Here is a 23,451-nt window from a genome sequence, read left to right as displayed (position 1 = left end):
GCCATCACACACCACGGCACTGGACCCCAGTGAGATACCATCACACACCATGGGACTGGACCCCAGTGAGAGGCCATCACACACCACGGGACTAGACCCCAGTGATAAGCCATCACATACCACGGGACTGGACCCCAGTGAGAGGCCATCACATACCATGGGACTGGACCCCAGTGAGAAGCCATCACATACCACGGGACTGGACCCCAGTGAGAAGCCATCACACACCACGAGACTGGACCCCAGTGAGAGGCCATCACACACCACGGGACTGGACCCAGTGAGATGCCATCACACACCACGAGACTGACTAGGATGTTTCAAACTGGAGCTCATACACAGCTGATGTACATGTAAAATGGCACAACCACTTTGTAGAACAGTGTGACAGTTCCTAAGACATCAACCACACACTCACATGACCTGGCGATTCCATTCCTAGGTATTTACCCAGGGGAAGTGAAACCATGTATCCCCAGAAAGACTCAAGGCAGCATTATTCCTAATAGCCCTGAACCGAAACCCCGTGACCAGCAACTGGGGGACGGCTACCCAGACGATGTAATTCTGTTCAGCATGGAACGAAACGGAACAAACTGCTGCCACGCTCAGTAGGGCGACTCAGCAGCACTGTGCTGACAGGAGGATTCAGGAGAGACTGTGCACTATCTGATTCAATTTATAAGAAGTTATAGAAAAGGCAAAACTCAAGTGATAAGAAGAGTGTCAGCGGCTGCCAGGAGCCAGAGGATCAGGGCAAGGATTGACTGCAAAAGGTCAAATAACTTTTTGGGGTGATGTTAGATGTTCCATATGGCGATTGTGGTGGGGGTTACGCTACGGTACACATCTATTGGAATTCTTGTTTTGTGTACCCACAATTGGTGAATTTCAGTGTATGTAAATACAGCCTAGTAAAGCTTATAAAAAGAGAAAAAAACCTTTCCTTCTATCCCACTGCCTGGTGCACACAGTGACAGCTCAAGACACGGCAATCACCGGGCAGTGACGGGGATAACTGGGAACCCAGGTCCACTACCTGATGCTGCAGACCTTGCTCCAGACTGAGACTCCTTGTGAGGCGACAGTGGGGACAGTTCACTGGCAGGAGGACGACTGTTCTTATTCTCACTCTTGCCCGTAACACACTGCTAGAAAGTGAGGACACAAGAAAAGACACTTTAATTTTAACGTCTTGAGCACCATATCACAAATACAGCACCTCCTTTGTCTGTGGCTTTGCTTTCTACAGTTTCCGTTACTCGCCATCAGCTGTGGCCCAAAATATTAAGTAGAAAAGTCAGAAATAAACAATTTGTTAAGTTTTCAATTGAGCTCCATTCTGAGTGGTATGATGAAATCTCAAGCTGTCCTATTCTGTCCGGCCTGGGATGGGAATTGCTGTGTGTGCTCCCCCGTGAGTCCCTTAGCAGCTGTGCTGCTCATCAGATCTGCTGCTGTGGAACCACAGTGCTTGTGTTCATGTGATCTTATGTGATAGTGGCCCCAAAGCATGAGAATAGTGATGCTGGCAACTGGGATATGCCAAAGAGAAGATGTGAAATGCTTCTTTTAAGTGAAGAGATGAAAGTTCTTGATTTAATAAGGAAAGAAAAAAAGTGTGTCGAGGTTGTTAAGATCTTTAGTGAAAACAAATCTTCTATTTGTGAAACTGCGAAAATCAGTATACTCAATGTTTTATTATTGTTAATTTCTTATGCTTAATTTAGAAATTACACTTACTGTAGGTATGCATGCATAGGAGAAAACATTCTGTATGCAGGCAGCCCCTGAGTTATAAACATCCAACTTATGTACAAGTCGCACTTAAGAACAGAGACTATTATAGGTAATAGGTAAATGTACCCATTCCAACTTAACACACAATTTCAACTTAAGAACAAACTTACAGAATGTTATCTCATTCATAACCTGGGGACTGCCTGTATAGGGTTTGGTACTACCCATGGATTCAGGCATCCAGTGGGGGCCTTGGAAAGTATCCCCATGGACGAGTGGGGACTCCTGTAACTGGCACCTTCAACATCACGTTAAGCAGAATAGAATTTACATATATAGCTAGGAAGCAAAACTTTTCCAGCCTGTCCCCACGTGTGTGATCCAAGTTCCTATATAATGCTACAGCTACTGCTGTTTTCGGAACACCTACTCCTTTCCAGGCACCACACAAGTGTGAGCTTTAATTTTCTTTGTCATCTGGCAACTATGTATCAACCACATTCTATGTTCCAAGCCCTGGTGCAAACACCAGGGACACAACAAGGAACCAGACAAAGCTCCCATTCTCCCCGAGAGTCCAGTGCTTGGAAAGAATACTAGAAAAATACCACATCATTCAGTCCTCAGGGAAAGCTATGAAGTAGTAGCCATTTCACTTTTCTAATAAGGAAACAAAAGCAAAAAAATTAATAAAAGAGTTAAATAACTTGTCTAACCCACCTAACTAGCAAAGAGAGTGGGGTTTGAACCTATCTCTTACTTCACAGAGCTGACTTTGCTCACTGTGACCTGCTGCTTTGCCTCAGACTGTAACAAGTGCATTAATAACAGGCTTTCAAAAATGAGCGTATTTTCCTAGTTTGGATCACTGGACTTAGAACATCTGTTAAAGAAAGGTATTATAACTTGGAGGGAAGACCAAAGGAAAAAGGTGTGTAAATAATCACACTCGTCTTGGACTCTATACTTGATACAGTAATGTCAGTGTCCAAAGTTTAACCTGGCAAATAAATCTGAAGATGCCACTTCACATAGAGAGATGAAAAGTTAAAGGGAACTCATTGAAAAATGTGTGTTTTTGAAAACGACACATTTAAGTGTGAAACTATCAACTGGCTACTCTACTGATAATAAAAATGGCTTCTACCACCCGCTTCATACATGCCTGTTATATACAACTGTGCATAAAAAGATCACCACATTCCTATCACATCAATATGGCTTGTGCCCATCTTACCAGACCACAACTACAGTTATAAGCAAAAAATATATATACATATTTTGAGACAGAGTCTTGCTCTGTCACCCCAGGCACAGTACAGTGGCATCATCATTGCAATCTCAAACCCCTAGGCTCAAGTGATCTTCGTACCTCAGCCACCTGAGTAGCTGGGACTGCAGGTGCCTGCCACAACACCTGGCTAATTTTTCTACTTTAAACCACTCTTGCTCAGTCTGGTCTCGAACTCCCGAGCTCAAGTAAACCTCTTGCCTCGGCCTCCTAGAGTGCTAAGATTATAGGTATGAGCCACTATACTTGGCCACCATGCCTATACTACTATAGGCAATGAACATATTTAAGTTTAATATCTAGGTATCAAATTTTACAAAGTGGAAGGAACCCAGTTCCTACAGAAAACTTGAAAGATAGCACTTTGGGGAAAAACCTCGCAAAGGATCTAAAAACTATAGAGCACAGGAGATCCTTTAATTCCTACTTTCAAATGGAGTCAGGTAGTATGTTTCATGTTCATATAGAATAGGCTTATATAGTCCAACTGCAACAGTAATGCAGATTACTCACTTAAGCTGTCAGTACTGAACCCCCATGCACCTGCCTTACTTTGAATAAGGTATTTACTCTTATCATTTGTGGGCTGAAAATTAGCATCACTTACATACTCAGGTTTTGGGCAAATATCCCTTTTCATGTGATCTGAAAATTCAGAAGATTTGGGCATTTCCTCCTGAAGTAAGTTCAGCTGCAGTGGTGAGCTGCTCCTTGAACTAATAAACGGGTGCCCTTCACCACCAGTCTCCCATTGCTCCTCAACTCCCGTCTGGATGGTGACTGAAGGTGATGGTTCTGGGTATGGAGCCACTGCTGCTGTTGGGGGTGGTATTTCAGAAGAATCTGTTGCTCCCAAGAATGGATACGGAAAGAATGATGATGACAAGAGAGGACAGACTGGGGGGCTATGCAGGAAAATGGTCATGACAGTATCCAAATAAGGAGGGGGGAAAGCTGGGAGAGGCTGCAGGCCACTGGCCGAGGGCGGCTCAGGCAGATGGTCTAGTGCAGTGCCCACAGCTGCATCTCCTCTTCCTAGAGAGGTCACGGGTGGGAGGGGGAAAGCTGGGGTGAGGTAAGGGGCCTGGCTGGGAATCATCACAGAAGACGGGAATGACAGGCCCAAGGCGTGAGGACAGGAGGCAGCAGGAGGGTACTGGGGCTGTGTGCGGCCAAGAGTTCCCCTGGTGTGGGGTCTGGAGCCGGCATCAGAGCTGCTGCTGGCCGAGGGTGCCGGCACCTTCTTGCGTTTATGCTTCCCCTTCTTGCAACCAGCTGATCTTGTCTGTTTAGAAGTAGAATCTCCTGAAAGGATAAACATGGAGGCAAATTATGGAAACTTAAACCCCAAAAAGAAGAGAACAATGTCATTTATAGATCATGAAGGAATATGCCTTTGCCAACCCTACCAGGATGGCAAAAAGTAGCTCCAAAAAGATGAACAAAATTCTAGATAAAAATTGCTATAAAATTAACTTTTCCCAGTATTTCTCAATTTCTTAGAAAAAGGAGTTACTCAGACTGAGGATCCTAGATATTTTATTTATTTTTTATTGAACGGCAACTATGTACATTAATGCACTTCTGGGGTACAGTGTGGGGCTTTCACACACAATCCGAAACACTTCCATCAAACTGGTTAATATAGCCTTCATGTCATTTTCTTAGTTATTATTTTAAAACGTTCACATTCTGCTCTTAGAAAGATTCGCTTGTACCCTTGTAAGATAAACCTCAGAAATGATCCCTCCAATCCCCCTCCCTCCACCCATTCCCCCCTCCCCTCTCCCTCCTCCCTTCCTGTATTCTTAGGCTGTTATTAGGTTATAGAACCCTAGATAAGTTATTGACACAAATGGATTTATCTTGGCTTCTCTCAGTTTCTTACAAGCAAAACTGCTGCTCTCCACTCACCTTCCAGGACCTGCATACATAATCTTACTGGCATGAATTTTTAAGAATGTATGTACCTGGAACAAAAGAATATTTAGCTTCGTTTCTGCTTTCCTGCTGAAGATAGGAGCTATAGGGTGATGACAGGATCCTCTCCCGGAATTTATCAACGTAATTCTGTTCCTCCTTCTGTGTGTGGGCTGACAGTACAGCCTTCGTGAGCCCTATGGGCTTGAACTCATCCGAGGTCAAAGGGACTGGCTGTGTGTTGAGAGTCCAGGGCTCACATGCCAGGGTAGCATCTTCTGCTGAGGTGGAAGGAGACATAATTTAATTTTACCTCCTATCAATTATTTGTACTTATTTATTTTTATTTTTCAGATTAACTTTCAGTAAATTTTTACAAACATTATTACAACTGTTGGAGTATAAAAAAATTTCATCAGCCTAGCACATTCTTATTTTCTATCTTTATTTGTATTCTTTGTATAAATAAATGTACATACATTTTATACTTGTAATAAGCAGTACACATCATTTATTTAAATTTTGCTTTTGTTTTAAACATTTTTTCTCTCCCTGAATTCAAAATTTTTATTTTTCAATTTATTTTTAAATAGGTAATACATTCATGTGATTAAAAAATCAAGAAATAGTGAAAAGCTATTTAGTAAATTCTCCCAATCCCTGTCCATCATCTGCCTCATTCTCCCTCTAAGGAACCCTTCCTTTTACTTATCCTTCTAGCTCCTTCAAGTATGGGCAATTAAATTTATGAGTTCGTATCTTCCTCCCTGACCCCACAGCAACCCACAAGGCACAGATGTGTATTAGGCTGCAACTCACTGTTTCACTTCCCATCTGCTGGAGAACGTCATCAGTACTCCAGATAGTTGTCTCACACCTGTACACTGCCCAGGGTTCCATTTCATGTGTATAACACTCTTTATACTAAAGTAAGAATCATCTGTGGATGGACTTCGGGCTGTCTTTTATAATTGTTTATATACACATTTATTATTTATATATAATAGCTGTACATTTTATGTATTGTTGATATATAGCAGTTGTACGTATTTTTGTATTGCTTCTAAAAACTATTTCCTCCAAGAACAAAGGCTTTATGATGGGCACTGTGGTGGCTCCCCCAACATCTATCCCATCTTCCAATGCTGCATAACAGCCAGGTGGTTTGGCCCCACTCCAGTCTAAAAGGGGAGTGCCTGGCCTACTGGCCAAGATGGAGTAACAGGGATCAAATTTACCTCTTGCCTGAAATGACTAAGATAAAAATAGACAAGATATATGAAAATGGTATGTTTCAAGGCGCTGAATATTAAATAATGAGAGTGATCCTGAGGACATGAAATAAATGAGGTGCGCCCTTGGACTGCCCCTGCTTAGACTGCCCCTGCCTACTGTCTGGAGAGTCTGCAAGGTACAGGATGGGGGACCCGGGTGATGGTCCACTGAAACCAAGGTGGCTAGAGTTTTCAGGAAAGCGTACTGGAAAGGAAAGAGCAGCTGTAGAGAGAGAACGCCGGGAGCTACAGAATCTAAGAGGACTTACTCACCAGGGCATCCATGTGAGGAGAAAGCCTACCTGAAGGATTACAGGGAAAAACGAATGAAGTTCACAAAGGTGGAGAACAGGGGTTGTTCCCATCAGCCAGACTAGAAAATCTTGTAACTCACCTGGCAGTGGGTAGAGTACCCAGAAGGATCTTGCCTCCATAGCAAGAAAAATTAGGCCTAGACTACACATTGCACTGGTCTTGCCTAAAAATGTAAAAAGCAAGGCCTAACTGGATCAATCTGTTTCCAGGTTAACTGGGTGCCACAATAAAGCTCAAGAATATTTATTGGCATACAGAAATCTTCAGGACGCATCCACAGTATCTGGCATCCCATCAAAAATCATTAGGCATGCCAAGAAGCAACAAAGTACACCCCGCAGTAAGGAAAACAGACACTGAGACACAGCATGCAATGGATACAGACACAAGACGGTGGACATCTGAAGCAATCTTGAAAAAGAACAAAGTCCGAGGATTTAAACTGATTTTAAGACCTACTGTGAAGCTACGTGAATAAAGATCCCTGCGTACTGGCATAAGGGGTTTATCAATTTCAGAGAACCAACTTCAGTGTTAATTTTCTCTTTTGTTGATTTCTGCTTTTATCTTTATTCCTTCCTTCCACCTTGGGTTTTCCTTGATCTTCTTTTGCTAGCTTCCTAAATTGGAACCTCAGATTACTGATTTGAGACATTCCTTAGCATTCAAAGCTATTAATCTCCTTATAAGCTGATTTTTAGCTGCATCCCGCAAATTTTACTATACTTTATTTTCATTATCATTCATTTTGAAATACTTTCTAAATTCCCTTTGTGATTTATTCTGTAAATCATGGATTATTTAGAAATGTATTATTTAATTTCTAAAAGTTTGGGTTAATCTATCTTATTATTGATTTTTAATGTAATTCACTCTAGCTGAGGGTAGTTAACACATCACCAATACTTTCACATTTGAGACTTTTATTGCAGCTCAACATGTTTTATATTTCAGTGGACATAGTGTGTGTACCTAAAAAGAATGGGTGTAATGCAGTTACTGCAGTTATTAAGTGTCAAGTTCTCTAAATGTCAACTAGGTCAAGGTAGCTCAGAAGTGTTCAGGTCATTTCTTTCTTAATTTTTTTTGGTTTGTTTTTTGCCTACATGTTTCATTAACTGTAGACACAGGTGTAAAAATCTTCCAACTATAATTATGGAAAGTCTATTCTCTCTTTAACATTTTCCGTTTTTGCTTTTTATCTTTCAGAGCTGTTATTAGTGAATACACATGACTATTATATGCCTTTCTGATGAAATGACTATCTTATCATCACAAAATGACCCTGTTTTAAAATTTATTTTATGTAAGACATATCTGAAACACAATATGCGTGATGGCTGGACACTTTCCGTACAGCTCACGGAAACTATTAGCACAGAAACTCCAACCTTCTCAGCTTGTGGCCTGGACTGTGTGTCTACTCTCATGCTAGCTGTAAATTTAAACTGTACTTTTCAGACAGCCAAATAGTTGGGTCTTGACTTTTTTGACCTGTTCTGACAACTTTTGCCTTTTAATTACAGTGTTTAGTCCGTTTTATATCATTATATATCATATAGCTGGATTTAGAGCTATCATTTTTTGGTTTGGTTCCTGTTTCTTGCTGTTAATCTCTTCTTCCTTTCCTGTCCTTGTTTTGGATTGAGTATTTTTTAAAATTTAATTTATCAATTTTCTTTTTAGTTAATCTTGCATCTTACATTCTACTTTATTGAGACTCTGCTGTAAGTTCAAAATATCCAGAATGAAAACAGCTCCTGGAGTCAGCTGTTAATATGTGATTCCTATTCTGCTCATGTGCTCTGTGACTCTGGACCATTAATTATGTCATCTGTTTGTGCCTTAATTATCCTGTGTACAATAAAGTGGAGACAACTTGCAAGGAAAATGCCTTTGTGATCATGGTCCTCAGATTCCCATTTAGAGCCAGGAGGCATGAATATGGATTTTCAGGAAGCAGAAGACATAGAGCTACTACGCGGCTTAGGAATATCTGGGCTTTGATTCTGCTTTTTGTCCTTCGAGTAAGCCTTGCAGATGCTGACTGATTTAGTATCACAAGAAACTATTATCAGTGAGTATTTCCCAAAGCATACAGATTTCAGCAAAAATTTATTCAAACTGTAATATAACATCAGAGTATACAAAATGCAACAGGCCAGGCACAGTGGCTCATGCCTGTAATTCTAGCATTCTAGGAGGCCAAGATGGAAAGATCCCTTGAGCTCCAGAGTTTGAGATCAGCCTGAAGAACAATGAGACTCAATCTTTACTAAAAATAAAAAACTTAGCTGGGTGCAGTGGTGCACACGTGCAGTCCCAACTACTTGAAAGACTGAGGTAGGAGGATCACTGGAGCCCAGGAATTTGAGGTTGCTGTGAGCTAGGCTGACGCATGGTACTCTAGGTGGGGCGACAGAGGAAGACTCCTATCCAAAAACAAAACAAAATGAAACAAAACAAGAAAAAAACACACAGTGGCATACTCAGAAAAAGAGCTTTCCATATTGGGTGAGACCCTCTCTAATTTGTATGGGCTGTGTCATGGACAGTTACCTGCCCACAGAGGATTCCAAAGTGTTAAGAAAATGTATACTAAAAACTGTGTATATATGCTCCTGTCCTGAGGGGCTCAGTTCCAAATAAACGCTATTTTTTGCTATTTAGAAACATCATCTAATCTCACAACAGCTGTGTCTCTGTTCTTTCCCCACCAACCACAGTTCCCCTTGTCAGTCCCACATCTCACAGAGCTGTTGGGAGTGCGTGCCTGCAAAGAACCAAGAACAGGAAGTGGGACACAGAAACAACTCTCCACGGGAAGCTACTATGTCACCAAGGACTAGCAAAGAGAAAGAAAGCAGAGATAATCTGAAAACCTAATTTAACACGTTTTTCACCATTTCTTCATCTACCAAATTGTATATGAAGCAATGAAAAAGACAAAATGGATAAGAGGCAGTGAAAAGGAATTTTTAAAAAAGGCATTAGAATAATTTACCAAGTAATTATGCTATTAAACAAAGAGAGTTTAAAAAGTACTCTTGCCAGGTGCGGTGGCTCACACCTGTAATTCCAGCACTGTGGGAGGCTGAGGAGGGAGACTGCTTCAGCTCAGGAGTTTGAGACTTGCCTGAGTGACAGCGAGACCCTCACTCATGAAAAACAATGGAAAAACCCAGCCGGGTGCTGTGGCAACCGCCTGTAATCCCAGCAGCTTCCGGAAGCTGAGGCAGCGGGATGCCCACAAGCTGGAGCCTGAGGGTGCAGTGAGTTACCAAGCCATTGCACTCTGCTCAGGGGCACAGGGTGGGACACTGTCTCAAAAAAAAAAAAAAGCAACAAAATAAAAAAAATTCTCAAAAGTACTCTTTTCATTGTTATCAGACTAGCACAAAAATGTAAATGCACATGTGACTGATTTAGTCAATGCAGCTGAAATGCATTAGAAAGAACATCTTCTTTATGGTCATAACGAAGTAACCTACTCAGCCCCATCAATGACTGCATTAACAAAGGCTCACGCTAACTGAGGGCTACTGAGGGCTTACCGCTGTGCACCTGCCAGGCATGTTCTAAGTGCTCTGCAAAAGATGTCCCTGACAGATAGAACCTAAGAGAAATATAGTTCAAAATATGTAACCAGCACAAGCCTAAAAACATTCCTCCCAAATACTTTAATTGAATTAAAAGGAAAAAATAAATATTTATAACGTATTTAGTAATACACAATAATATTATAGGTAGCAGTGCACTTAGGTCTAAGCTTAATATTTATAACGTATTAAGCAAGTGTAAGTATTAATGATTTTTGCTCTTCCCAGCACATTTAGGTTGACTATGTTTCCTGAGTGGCAGGTAAACACCTACCTGCCTCTGTGGGCGGGACGTGAACCATGGTGCTGCTGTAACTGCACTGGCTTATGCCTGACCCCAAGCTCAGCGCTGCAGTGGACAAGGTACGTGGGGCTCCTACTTCAGCATCTGTGGACCATTCATTTGCTGGCATTTCTGACTTAGGTATGGCTGGGATCTGAGAAACAGCTGGTGATATAAGAGAAACTGACAGTCAAAAGCAAAATTCCCATTAGGAAATCCATATAAAAGACCCAAACAGTTCACAGTTTATAAGTGACAAATTAAAACCTGCTGGCTATTAAGAAGTAATACAAAACAGAATTTTATGATTATAATGCAATAATCAAAGACAAGAAATAAAAGAGAAACAGAGAGAAAGGACAGATTGTTCGTCATATCTAACACTGAAGGGCGTTCTCGTACCGTGCAATGCTTGGACATCATCCGCCTTGAGGTTCTGTTTGTCGTCTTCAGAGGATGAAGAAGTTGTATTTGCACAGGATACGTACTTTCTTTTTAAAGCTGGAATATTATAGCTCTTCAGGTATCTGCAACAACGTAAGTAGGCACCTATTGTTACTGCCCCTTAACTGGGCCATTTCCTACCTCTTCACTTTTCTCACGCCCCTTCTGTTGGGCGCTTTGACGACATCCTCCCTGATCATCCCAGCCTCCATCACTGGAGTACATCTCCTTCACTATGGTCTTGAATAATCTCTAAATGTTTCAGGTCTTGTCTTCTCAACTGTACCATAGTGCCTTCAAAGAAAGGGCACGTCTTCTAATTTTTCACACCTTCCATAATATTCAGTAAACCATGAACTGCATGTACCCCATAAGTATCTACTGATTTACAGTGAAAAATCAAGAAAGGATAGTTATAAAAAAAATCTATGACGACTCCACTGTTACGATGTATGCTTTTGGAAAAAACTAACATGTTATCAAAACTTGCATCTCATACCTGATAACACTGTCAATACAGTTTATTTGTTGATAGGATGGGCTGTGCTGACCTTTCCTCAAATCCTCACAAGACTCAGTACACAAGCTATTATTTCTCAATGTCTGGAAGGAAGAAAAGGCCTTCTGCTCATCTGGAAGAAAAATGAAAGGCTGTGCAATTAAAAATATTAAACACGGAGTTAAGCACATACATTTACCCAACAAAATTAAATCATGGTACTTTATGAGAAGAAACAGCTATTAAAATGAACTTAGACCTAAGTGCACTGCTACAAAGATATTCACAGAAGTTAATGTAAACAAAGTTCAGAGCACAATACACACAGAATGATTACATCTCTATTTAAAAAAAAAATAAAGAGTGAAACAAATGCTTCAGGCAAAGATTATCACAGACTGAAACTATAGGTGGAAGCTGGAAGGGAACTTTCCAGTGTTGAGCTGACACTACTGGTCCAATTGGTCAATCCCAGCATCACTCAGGAGGGATGAACACCACGGCGCCTTCTAGTAGGTGTGTAGTGGTATCTCATGGGGTTCCAATTTCTTTTTGTCTAAGGACTAATGAGGGTCAGCATCTTTTCATATGCTATTAGCTATTCACATTCTTTTTTGGAAATGTTCAGATTTCTTGGCCATTTTTAAATAAGGTTATTTGTCTTATATTTTTGAAAGTTCTTTACATATGCTGAATTCAATTTCTTCACCATATATGTAATTTTCAAGTACTGTCTTTTGTCTTTTCAGTGTCTTTCAAAAATAAGTTTTAAATTTTAAGAAAGCCCAATTTTCTTTCCTTCCATCGTTTCATATAGATGACTTATAAATTTTACTACCTTTTGATTTAATTAGTTTTCTCTATTTTTTTTTGTTTTCAATTCCACTGACAGCTGGTCTTTATTCTTTCTTCCTGATTCTGTGTGTCCTCTTTCATTTGTCTCTTAAGGAAGAAGGAGGGAGCTTAGATTCCTGAGTTGGGACCGTTCTTTTCTTTCCCATCCAAATATGTAATGCTGTGAATTTCCCTTTGAGCACTATTTTAGTTTTGTCCCACATATTTCATGTTCTCTTTTCATTTCATTCAGTTCAAACGTTTTTATTTCCCTTGAGACTTCCTCTTTGACCTGCAGATTGTTTAGAAGAATATTATTTAATTTTTAAATATTTGGGGATTGTCTTCGTAGATATTGTTACTGATTTCCGGTTTAACTCATTATGTTCAGAGAATAAACTCTCTACAATCTCTAGAAAATTTAAGATTTGTATCATAGGCAAGACTACGGTCTGTTCTGATGACGTGCTTCATGAGACAGCACATCAAGTTGCGGCAGTGAAGTACCCATGACCACCAGCACGGCGCCCCCTGGAGACAGTGCTGTGCCAGTCTTCTCTGTCCTCATTTCCTGCCTCCTTCCTTTATCAATCAGAGGAGTCTGCTGAAATTGGAACCACCACTAAGAGACCTATTTTTCTCCTTGCAGTGCTGTCATCTTTTGCTTCCTGTATTTCGAAACTGTTAGGTGAATAACCATGTAAGCGAATCACCTCCCTTACTGCTACGCTCTGTCCGTAACCCTAGTAACAGTCCCCGTTCTGAAGTCTACTTTGTGAGATTAACGCAGCTTCTGTCTGTCTTTTGGTGTGTGTCAGCCTGGGGTCACTTTCAAGTCTTTTAGCAGGCTTTCATGTTCACAATGTGCTCTTGTAGACAGTAAGCAGCTGGGTCTTTTCATCCAATGTCACAACTTCTGTCTTTAAACTGGAGATCATTCCCATGTAATGTCATTATTGATACTGGTGGATTCAAATATGACAACTACTGGTAGTTTTCTCTTTGCTCCCTTCGTTATTCAATTTTTCATTAAATTTTTTTTTTTCAGTCTCTCAGGCTGAGGCAAGACAATCCCATAAATCCAGGAGTTGGAAGTTGCTGTGAGCTGTGTGATACCACAGTACTCTACTGAGGGCAATAAGTGAGACTCTGTCTCCACAAAAAAAAAGAAAGAAAGAAAGAAAGAAAGAAATGTAGTGTCTCTGTTGCCCAGGATGGATGGGAACTCCTAGGCTTAAACAATCCTCCCACCTCAGTCTCCTGAGTAGTGGGGAGTATAGGCACATGCCACCAAAGACCCAGCGCTAGTTCTGTTCTTTTTGGTTCCTTTTTTCCTCCTTTTGGCTATCTTAAACCCCATTTTATTTCCTTTTTTGATTTATTACATGTACTTCTATAAATTTTTTTCTAATTTTTTTTTCTCAAGTTTCCTGGACATATTAAGTACCCACTGTTTACCTCCAAGTCATATTATGCTGTTTCAAATATAGTGTAAAGACCTTACAACAGCATATCTCCAAGGCCTGCTCCAACCTCTGCAGTACTGTTGTCATGTAATTCACTTTTACAGCTACTGGAAATGTAGAGTACTGTTTTTGCTCTAGTTGGTTATCTTTTAGAGTAATTAAAACATAATTTCTAGAGCTTGTTACGTCTTTGTGTAGATATAAGTCTTTTTGTGTGGTATCATGCTCCTTTTGCCTTAAGAAATTCTAAATAAAGGAATAATAAAGAATAAGTCTGCTGCCAATAAATTCCCACAATCTTTAAGAAATAGGACAATGGATTTTCCCAAAGATATTTTCCACTAGGTATAGAACTCTGTGTTGACAGGTTTCTCTTTGAAGACATGACTCTATTATTTGTGGTTGTTTGACCCCCAACAGTTTTTCTGTCACCCACAGTGGAGTGTAGCTGTGAAATCACAGCTCACTATGACCTCAAATTCCTGGGCTCTGCCTTAGCTAGAACCACAGGCACATGCCACTATGCCTACTAACTCTTTAGTTCCTGTAGAGGTGGGGTCTTGCTATATTGCCCAGGTTGGTTCAAACTCTTGGCCTCCAGTGATCATCCAGCCTTGGCCTCCCAAAGTTCTGGGATACAGGCTGAGCCACCACTCTGGCCTCTATTGTTTTTCTAGTGTGCATGGCTTCTGAAAAAAATGTCCATTGTAATTATTATTGTTTCTCAGTATGTAACCTTCTTCCCTCTGGGTGCCTCCAAAACTTTCTCTTTAGTTTTATTTGCATCAGTTTGAATATAACACGCCCAAGGGTTTTGTTTTTGTTTTGTGTTTAACTTACTTGAATGTTCTTCAGGATTTACAGAAAATTCCAGGCCATTATGTCTTGAAATATTTCTTCTGAGATTTCAATTATACACATGTTAGAATCTTTTTGTTTCAGTCTGAGTAATTTTCCAAGCAATCTATCTTTGAGTTCACCAGTTCTTCTTTTGGTTGTGTTGAGAGCATCAAAGACAGTTTCCATCTCCTCATCTCTGGCACTTGTAACATTTCCACTTGATCCTTGTGCATCTCTGTGCTGTAGTCACCCCCTCTCCCCCAGTCTTGCAGGCTGCGCACCTTTTCCATTAGTATTATTAATGTATTCTTAATTATTTTAAGTTCCCTGCCAGATAGTTCCAACTTCTATATCGTATCTTCATCTTATTTTGAGGGCTGCTTTGTCTCTTGAGAATTTTTTTGCTTGCTTCACAATCTCTTGGTGAGAACTGAGTAACTTGGATAAGACAGTAGAGCTTGGGGATGCCTTTCCTTCTTAGGCTGGGTCTGAGGTCTGCTGCCGCAGTGTTTTTACACGATGTGAGAGGCTATTAGTTCCCTCCAGCTGCACTGGAGGCTGTAGAAGGGAGCTGGACTGTTCTGTTTTTTGTCACTCTCTGCTCTGCTGTTGGCCTTTGGTCTTCCTTTGCATTGTGCCTTGGAGAGGGTCCACATTTGGCAAGTCCTGAGATTCCGTCAGCCAGTACGCCCTGGTCCAGTGCCTGCACCTCCCTCCTCCAAGCGGGGTATCTTTCTTCTTAGGCTCTGGGCCTGTCAGGAACCTTGTAACCTCAGCACTCTGAGGAGGTCAAGGAAGATCATGAACGTGTTGTCTGCCTCGCCTTTTTCATTGTAAGTCTTGGGTGATGTTCTTTTCAGCTCTCTAATCCCCTGAGCAGAGACTGGAAGCAATCTCCCCCGAACCAGTTCCGTTTATGGGTCACATTCTCCCAAGGGTTCTACCACCCTGGACATGGAACACCGATTCCTCCTCATTTCCCCACTTACCTCTCTCGCAGTCGGCATCTGCACACGTAGCTGAAGGGGCTTTGCCTGTGTGTTTTTCCCTGCCCTCCCATGATAACTTTAAAATCTCCACTCTTACGCTACCTTAAAAGCATTAACTGCCCTTGTAAGAAAGATAAACACACACATTTAAAATCTTACCTTGTTGGCTCTGGTACTTTATATATAAGAAGTGTACACACTGATCAGTTAGCATTTTCCTTTCCCTTGGTGTATATTTCTACGCAATTTCTAACATTAAAATTGCGACATTTTTATTGTTACGTTCCATCCTCATTTCTCATGAGTAAGGAGTTCTAAAGACTTTAAATGTTAATAGAATCAAGACACCCAAGAAACATTAGTCCTCCAGGATTATACCAAAGTCACATCTCCTCTGTGTGGTGTTGGAGCCAAATACAAGCATCTACCTAGTGTCTCAGTCTCTAAAGCATCTGCTGAGCACAGAGTTACCGTAGCCTGAGTTTTATAAGACAGTGAATGACGGAATACTGCTCTCTCCCTAAATAAACAGCCTTCAGGGAATAGTACCATTGGTATCACAAGGTCAATGGTAGATGAGGAGAAGTTGAGTAATGCAGGTGAGAAAGGAAGCCGTTCTGAGGTGAAACAGGTCAGGAAGTGAACTGTGATACAGGATGACCAGATTCCAGGTCAAGGAAGCTGTGAGCAGGACTGACTATACCAGACAATCAAGAAAACATTTAGAAATTTTAGCTTTGCTACCTTCTGCAAAATGTTCTCTGTTAGGACACAGAATAAAGTAGCAAAAATGATATTTAAGATAAATTTTTTTAAGATAAATTCATTCATTCTGGTGGTTTTAAGAGACCAAACAAAAAAAAGGGCTGTTACGCTTTCTTGTGCCCTTATACACCTTACATGTAACAGAGGAAACCAATGGAATGCTTATTTACCTATCAAGACAGAAGGAGACAACTAAAGGATAGGATTTACTGTGTGTGGAGAGTCAAAGCACGTGTCCCTCCAAAACTCATGGTGGAACACAGAACACCCGTGTGACAGGACTAAAAGGCAGGAAGTCATGAGGGATCTGCCCTCATGAATGGGATTAGTGACCTTATTAAAGCTCTGGAAGGAACTAGCCAAGTCCCTTTTTTGCCTTTTCGTCCCTGTGCTGTGAGCAGAGTTCATCGCCCACTCTCCTGAGGATGTGACATTCAAGGCACTGTCCTGGATACAGAGACCTGGCTCTCCCTAGACACGACAGCACCCTGCTCCTTGGACTTCACAGCCTCCAGAACCGAGAGAAGTAGGTTTCTATTCTTTATAAACTATTCCATCTCTGGTGCTTTGTTATAGCTGCACACACTAAGACAGGGTCCCAGTGACATTGCCTATGGGAACAGTAGCTTGGTTTGTGGTGTGATTCATGTCAAGTACTGAAAAAAATAGCCATTGCTATTATTCACCTTAAAAAGGAAACTTCACTGCAACTGTGTGACAAGGATACACATTATCAATAACATTTAGGTACCTAAAAATACATCCTAACTTTGAAAATCATATTAACGTTCAGAGAGAAAAATGAAGAGAATGTTGGATAAATTAAAATGTCAATCTAACTGATCTCTGTATCAGAACTCTGCTATGCTATATAAAGCAACTCGGTTAACTTTTCAAATTAATGCCAATTAGTAGACCTGATACAATTCTTTTGGAATGATCCTTACCTAGTAAACATCTATCAAGAAAAAAGCCAAAGCTTTTCATTCAATTTAGGTCATAAAAATATTCTGCATTCATTTGCAATGACAGGAAAGGAATACTATTAAATATACTTTATTATTTAAAATGCATAGTAAAATCAATTCCTTTGGTTTATAGATAGCTCACATAAGGGGAAATCTATTGATCTGCGGGTATTGTTAGAAAAGTTAAGTCTCCAGTGAAAGTGCACAGGAACTACGTTCTCACACCACTCAGCTCTGGGAAGAGCACTTGCTGCTGCCTTTGTTATCACTGCTCTCGTCATTACCACTGGTTTCTGAACAAACAGAAACAGAAACAAACAGAAAAACATGGAAAGCAGAACACACAGCAGGGCTCACACCCACGACGTCTGGGCAGAGGATGACAGCCCGAGGAGGTCCTGGGGCTGCCCTGAGGACTCACCAGCACTGAGCGGCTCTGTGCATGTCCCCGTCACTGGCTTGACTGATGATCTGGTCATTGACTCAATGTATAGCTGCTGGCCCAGATTCTTAATTTTGTTTACACTGGCATAGACCTGTTGCAACGTCATCTTAGGAAAAGGAATGATAAAATGTTTCAAAAACCAGAAAAATGTGCATTAAAAGATACATAAGGCTCGGCGCCTATAGCTCAACCGGCTAAGGCGCCAGCCATGTACACCTAAGGTGGCGGGTTCGAATCCCCAGCCCGGACCCGCCAAACAATGACGGCTGCAACCAAAAAATAGCCAGGCGTTGTGGCGGGCGCCTGTGGTCCCAGCTACTTGGGAGGCGGAGGCAGGAGACTCGCTTGAGCCCAGGAGTTGGAGGTTGCTGTGAGCTGTAATGCCACGGCACTCTACCCAGGGGGACAGCTTGAGGCTCTGTCTCAAAAAAAAAAAAAAAAAAAAAAGATACATAAAATATACTTATCGTCTAGTTCTCTGAAGACATGCTGACTAAAAGCACAATAATCACTTTGAGTTTCCCTCGTGCCAAGTACACAGATAACACCGAACTATCTTTTTACAGCCACTTTCCCAAACTAACTGTCTGTTACCAACTGAGGCCTCAAGTCAAGAACATACACTATGATGTCACAACACACACAGAGCTGCCGCACTGCAGGGAACATGAGGCCTGTGCAGGGACACAGCATGCCCGCTCACCGGCTCCTTCCGCGGCTCCTCCGCACAGTGCCCACTGGACTCGCTGGAAGATGCTGCGCTCACGTGCTGCTCCTGGGAGCCGCTGCTGCCCAGGCTCCCGTAGCCACTGGAAGCGCTCACGTGGACTGGCTGAAAGGACCAAGAGGACCCGTTTCAGAGCTACTGGCTATCTAAATGGCAGGGTTACCTGCATCAGAGCTGATCCTGAATCATCTGAAAAGTAAGAGTAAAATTTGTGGAACTCTAAATTGTGTACAGGTTGATGCTTGAGCCCTGATTCTGTCTTGCAAGGCTCTGTCATTTCAGTAATTTTCAAGGGCAAAGACTTGTTTTCTAGTCTAGGTAGGTATTTCTGTGACAACAATTTTTTAAAAAGCCATAACATAATTTTTAGAAATAGAGAAATTCTATCCCTTTATGCTGAATTTAGAACAAATTCATTATCTTCCAGACTTTTTTCCAATAAGCTGACAGCATCTTGTGCATCCTAGAGATTTTGTGGCATACATTTTGAAAAGCACAGAGAACAATTATTCTATGTGACACCACCCGTTTTCTTTACTATGAACATAATGACTGAATGTTTAGTAGACACCATCTTTGGTATTTCTTTCCAACATGTAATTCCTCCTACTTTTACCTTATAATATCTAGAGGAACTGAGAACCACCACTTTCTCCCACTGTTCTCCCACTTTCAAAACCAGAACTGTTTTAAAACATACTGATGCCAAACCCAGAGGCTGAGCACACTGGTGCCACCTGGAAGGCAAGAAGAATCCTCTTACGCAGAGAGACTGCCCTGTCCCACTGCTGACTATGTGTCTGCTGTCTTAAAATGGGTTCTTATAAAATGTTTTGGGTATTTAACACAGAATAATAAAAAATTAATAAAAAAAAATAACAAAGATAAAAACCTGAGAAATGTAGATGGTTAGGGTTCATCTGTCCTTACAGTTTATTTTTGTGAAGTGACTTTATGAAGACTAAATGTTAAAACACGATTATGGGGATTTTGTGTTCGTTTTTTAAAATCTTACTTTACCTGCAAGAGAAGTTTGTGAATTTGTTCTTGTAATTCTGTTATGTCTTTGTCATTATTGTTCATCTTTTTTATTCTGGTAGCAAAAACATCCTCATTTAGTGGACTCCTACAAAATGCCAAGGGAAAGACTGAGTCAAGCAGTTTAAAATCCATCTGTGATGAAATCTAAAGTGATTTTCAATATTCAAAGAACACATCTATGCTTTTACAAAGTGACTCTGTGACTACAAATACAGAAAATATGAAGCTAAAATTTCATTCACAGCGCTCTAGACAATGCTAAGAAACAAATGAGATTTTTTTTTGAGACAAAGTCTTACTCTGCTGACCTGGATAGAGTGCCATGGCGTCAGAGCTCACAGCAACCTCAAACTCTTAGGCTTAAGCGATTCTCTTGCTCAGCCTTCCAAGTAGCTGGGATTACAGACGCCCACCACAATACACCTGCCTATTTTTTTTTTTTTTTTTTGAGACGGAGCCTCACATAGCTATCCCCCTGGGTAGAGTGTCATGGCATCACGCTCACAGCAACCTCCAACTCCTGGGCTCAAGTGAGTCTTCTGCCTCAGCCTCCCAAGTAGCTGGGACTACAGGCGTCCACCACAGTGCCCGGCCATTTTTTGGTTGCAGCCATCATTGTTGTTTGGCAGGCCCGGGCTGGGGATTCGAACCCACCACCTTAGGTGTATGCGGCTGGTGCCTTAGCCGCTTGAGCCACAGGCCGCCGAGCTGACCTGCCTATTTTTTTGTTGCAGTTGTCACTGTTGTTTAGCTGGCCCGGGACCAGGTTTGAACTCTCCAGCCTCAATGCATGTGGTCAGCACCACAACCACTGAGCTATGGGCACCAAGCCACACCTGGCTATTTTTAGAGATGGGGTCTTGGTCTGGCTTAGGCTGGTCTCGAACTGGTGAGCTCAGGCAATGCAATCCACCTGCCTTGGCCTCCCAGAATGTTAGGATTACAGGTGTGAGCTACCACGCCCGGCCAACAAATGAGATATTAATAGGCTTTTAAAGTTTCTCTATAGCCACAATTTTCCTACAAGTTTCAGTAAGACATGTATAAATCTAAAATTAGTGACAAGCAGCCTCCTTAGCTACTAAAGTATCTTTAACAACAACTGGTTTCAAAATGTGACATTAACTGAGAAACCTACTGTGAATTTTAAGACCCTAAGTTTACCAAATAACATTTAATGTTAAATGCATCTAACTGCTTAAGCTATCTAATAAAGATGATTCTGTGACCCACCCTAGTGGTGAAATTGTAGCTATTACAACACCTTTATAGTATCTTATTTATGTTCAATCCTAGAGCATTTTACCTACTACCTTAACACAGCAAATGACAGATATGCTGACTAAGAGGACAGCAGAGAAGGAGCCAACATTTATTTAGGATCTCCTATGTGACAGGAACTGCACTAGTTTCCACAATATGAACATTTTCAAAACCTTTACAGTTCTGAGTACTTTACAAGTATTATCTCCTCCATTGGTTAGAAACCCTCCCCAGTCCCCTAGCTGGTAGAGGGCAGGCAGGTATTTGTGGGACCAGAGTTTGGTTCCAGACTCCACATATTGTCACCACACTGCACTGCCTGTCGGTATTTGGAAAAGCAAGTACTAATATATATCGAGTCTGACATATCATCTCTGAATCCTCACAACCACTCTAGGAAGCAGGAATCCGATACGGAAGCCAGAGGATCAGAGTCTAACAACTTGCCCAAGTTCACGCAAGCAAGAAGTGGCAGAGCCAGGGTTTGAATCCACATGTCTGACAACTGAGCTCCTGTTTTCCTGTTCCCACTATGCTGGCCTGCTGACTCTCAACAATTTTACATGCAGCTCAGTTACCTAAAAACTGAAACATTTTTTCCAAAGGCAGAAATTATTATATAAAAAATATCATAGGTGTCAGCATTGCCATCAAAGTAGCTGGGAGTAACTGCACACGCGGCCCCTCCACTGCAGGGTCATGGGCTCTGCTCACCTTATTTCCCCTCAGCATCCAGTGCTAGGTGCCAGTATCAGCTGTGGACTGCACTGGAACACCCTACCTTATCACAACCTGACACATTGCATTTCATGTAATTGTTTTGTAGGTTATTTGCCCCCTCCCCTTTCCCACTACCAAGTAAGCTCCATGGGGCATGGGGTCAGGTTTTTGTCTGTTTTGTTCACCCAAGTATCTCTAGAATCTAGAACGGTGTCGGACAGGTCTACAGTAAGCTGTCTCTAAATATCTGTTAAAAAAATGAATAATATGTAAATGAACAATTAGTCTAGGAATAAAAGTACATCTGGTTCCTAATATTAATATATCCTATACACTAGGTGACTGAAAATCTTTCAAAGGTATTTATTCAGATTTTGTTTGTAGAGTGGAATTCTGTAGGTTGCTTTATAATGTGGTATTCAGGTATACCTAGTTGTGAAAACTTCCACATATTTTTAATCATTAATTATATAACTCAAAACTAATCTGCAGGTGATAACTGTCATCAAACAAGTATCAAAAAAGCTTTGAATTATTATGCTTTATATGTAAAGGAACTAGGAGTAAGAAAGAAAACCTGGCTTTATTCTTCATTTTCAACTTCTCTCCTGCGATCCCTGAGAAAGGGATTCTATTCTGGATATGGACTTGATCTGTAAATTGAGAGGTAAAGTTCTGTAACAGTCCTCTCTGCCTGCACAATACTGTGTGCAGAACCCAGGTACATGGGGAGGGTTACTTGCTAAATGTGCTCCTAGCTCCCTTGACATGTCAACTGTCTGCTTTCTGGAGCTCTAGCTGTAATTATAGCACTAGATTTCTTTACTGTCCTTATGGAACCCATTGCAATGTGGGCTCCATGATGGTAAAGAGAGTGCAGCTTGATTATTCCATCATTCTCAGCATTTAGCACAATACTTTATACAGAATAGCCTATTTCTAAACATTTACTGAGGGCATGGATACATTAAAATTAAGTTTATAAACATAATGGACAGGCAGGTGCAGTGACTCATACCTGTAATCTCAGCAATTGGGAGGCCGAGGTGGGTGGACTGCCTGAGCTTACAGGTTGGAGATCAGTCTGAGCTAGAGTGAGACCTTGTCTCTAAAAAAATAGCCAGGCATTGTGGTGGGTCCCTGTAATTCCAGCTACTTGGGAGGCTGAAACAAGAGTATTTCGTGAATCCAAGAGTTTGAGGTTGCTGTGAGCTAACACGCCATGGCGCTCTACCAAGTGTGACCAAGTGAGACTTTGTCTCAAAAAAACCCAAAAACCCCCCACATACATATACATAGATGGTAATATCTACTGGACCTTAAGTTCTTTCTCTCACATAATCTTTGTTCTTAAAGATGTAAATATTGGTGTAATTTTTTGAAATAATGAAAACATTCTGAGTATAGCAGGTAGTTTCATATATATTTAAATTAAGGAACTGAAAAGACAACTTGGGACAGGCAGGACATATCTGTAGGACTGACAAGAGGTGGGGAGAACAGACCCATCCATCAACCCCCCGACAGATGTCTTGTGAGAGGAATCTTACTTGCTGCTCTGGGGCTTTCCACATTCATACTAAGCAACCAACTAATTTCATTTTCATTTCCCACTGGAAGGAAAAAAGTCCTTTCTGATCAACAGTCTCATTATATACCAAGTAAGACTTATTTTAACTGTTACATTAGTTTTCTAGCACAAGTCAGGCTCATGAGTTAAGACAGCAAGGGGCCCATTTCTTCCATTAAGATTACAGCCCTGCTCTATAGAGAGGCCAAACCTCAGAGCATGAAGAGGTAAGGGCAACCTTGAGACTTTCTCTCACTGTGGATATGCATCTGCTACAACACTAACCACAGATGAGTGTGGGAGAGCTACTGCTCTGTTACAGAGCTGTGTACAAGTTAGGATCATATACATCACCTTTCCTACAACACCAACACGGGGTGACCAGTGTGGGAGAGCTACTGCTCTGTTACAGAGCTGTGTACAAGTTAGGATCATATACATCACCTCTCCTACAACAC

General features: G+C 41.3%; 1 protein-coding gene across 6 annotated transcripts in view; it reads right to left on the bottom strand.

The window, feature by feature from the left end:
* The window catches only part of PER3 (period circadian regulator 3), a 57,241-nt gene that overhangs the window by 15,078 nt on the left and 18,712 nt on the right, over nucleotides 1-23,451 (bottom strand). For 3 of the 6 annotated variants that reach the window (XM_023515202.1, XM_012807376.2, XM_023515203.1), the window contains 9 exons: nucleotides 19,420-19,525; nucleotides 18,376-18,504; nucleotides 17,649-17,778; nucleotides 11,366-11,498; nucleotides 10,825-10,949; nucleotides 10,414-10,587; nucleotides 5,002-5,232; nucleotides 3,639-4,336; nucleotides 1,040-1,151 (listed from right to left, as the gene is read on the bottom strand). In XM_023515202.1, the coding sequence (XP_023370970.1) occupies nucleotides 1,040-1,151; nucleotides 3,639-4,336; nucleotides 5,002-5,232; nucleotides 10,414-10,587; nucleotides 10,825-10,949; nucleotides 11,366-11,498; nucleotides 17,649-17,778; nucleotides 18,376-18,504; nucleotides 19,420-19,525 (1,838 nt within the window). The remainder of the gene's footprint in view (nucleotides 1-1,039; nucleotides 1,152-3,638; nucleotides 4,337-5,001; nucleotides 5,233-10,413; nucleotides 10,588-10,824; nucleotides 10,950-11,365; nucleotides 11,499-17,648; nucleotides 17,779-18,375; nucleotides 18,505-19,419; nucleotides 19,526-23,451) is intronic. The other 3 variants (XM_023515204.1, XM_012807377.2, XM_023515205.1) reach the window with 2 other exon arrangements.

The sequence above is a fragment of the Otolemur garnettii genome, unplaced genomic scaffold (genome assembly GCF_000181295.1).
Source record: "Otolemur garnettii isolate 467f Iridium unplaced genomic scaffold, OtoGar3 scaffold00067, whole genome shotgun sequence".
In the NCBI taxonomy this organism is placed as follows: Eukaryota; Metazoa; Chordata; class Mammalia; order Primates; family Galagidae; genus Otolemur; species Otolemur garnettii.
The sequence above is the reverse complement of the archived record's forward strand: the minus strand, read 5'-3'. Positions and strand labels throughout refer to the sequence as shown.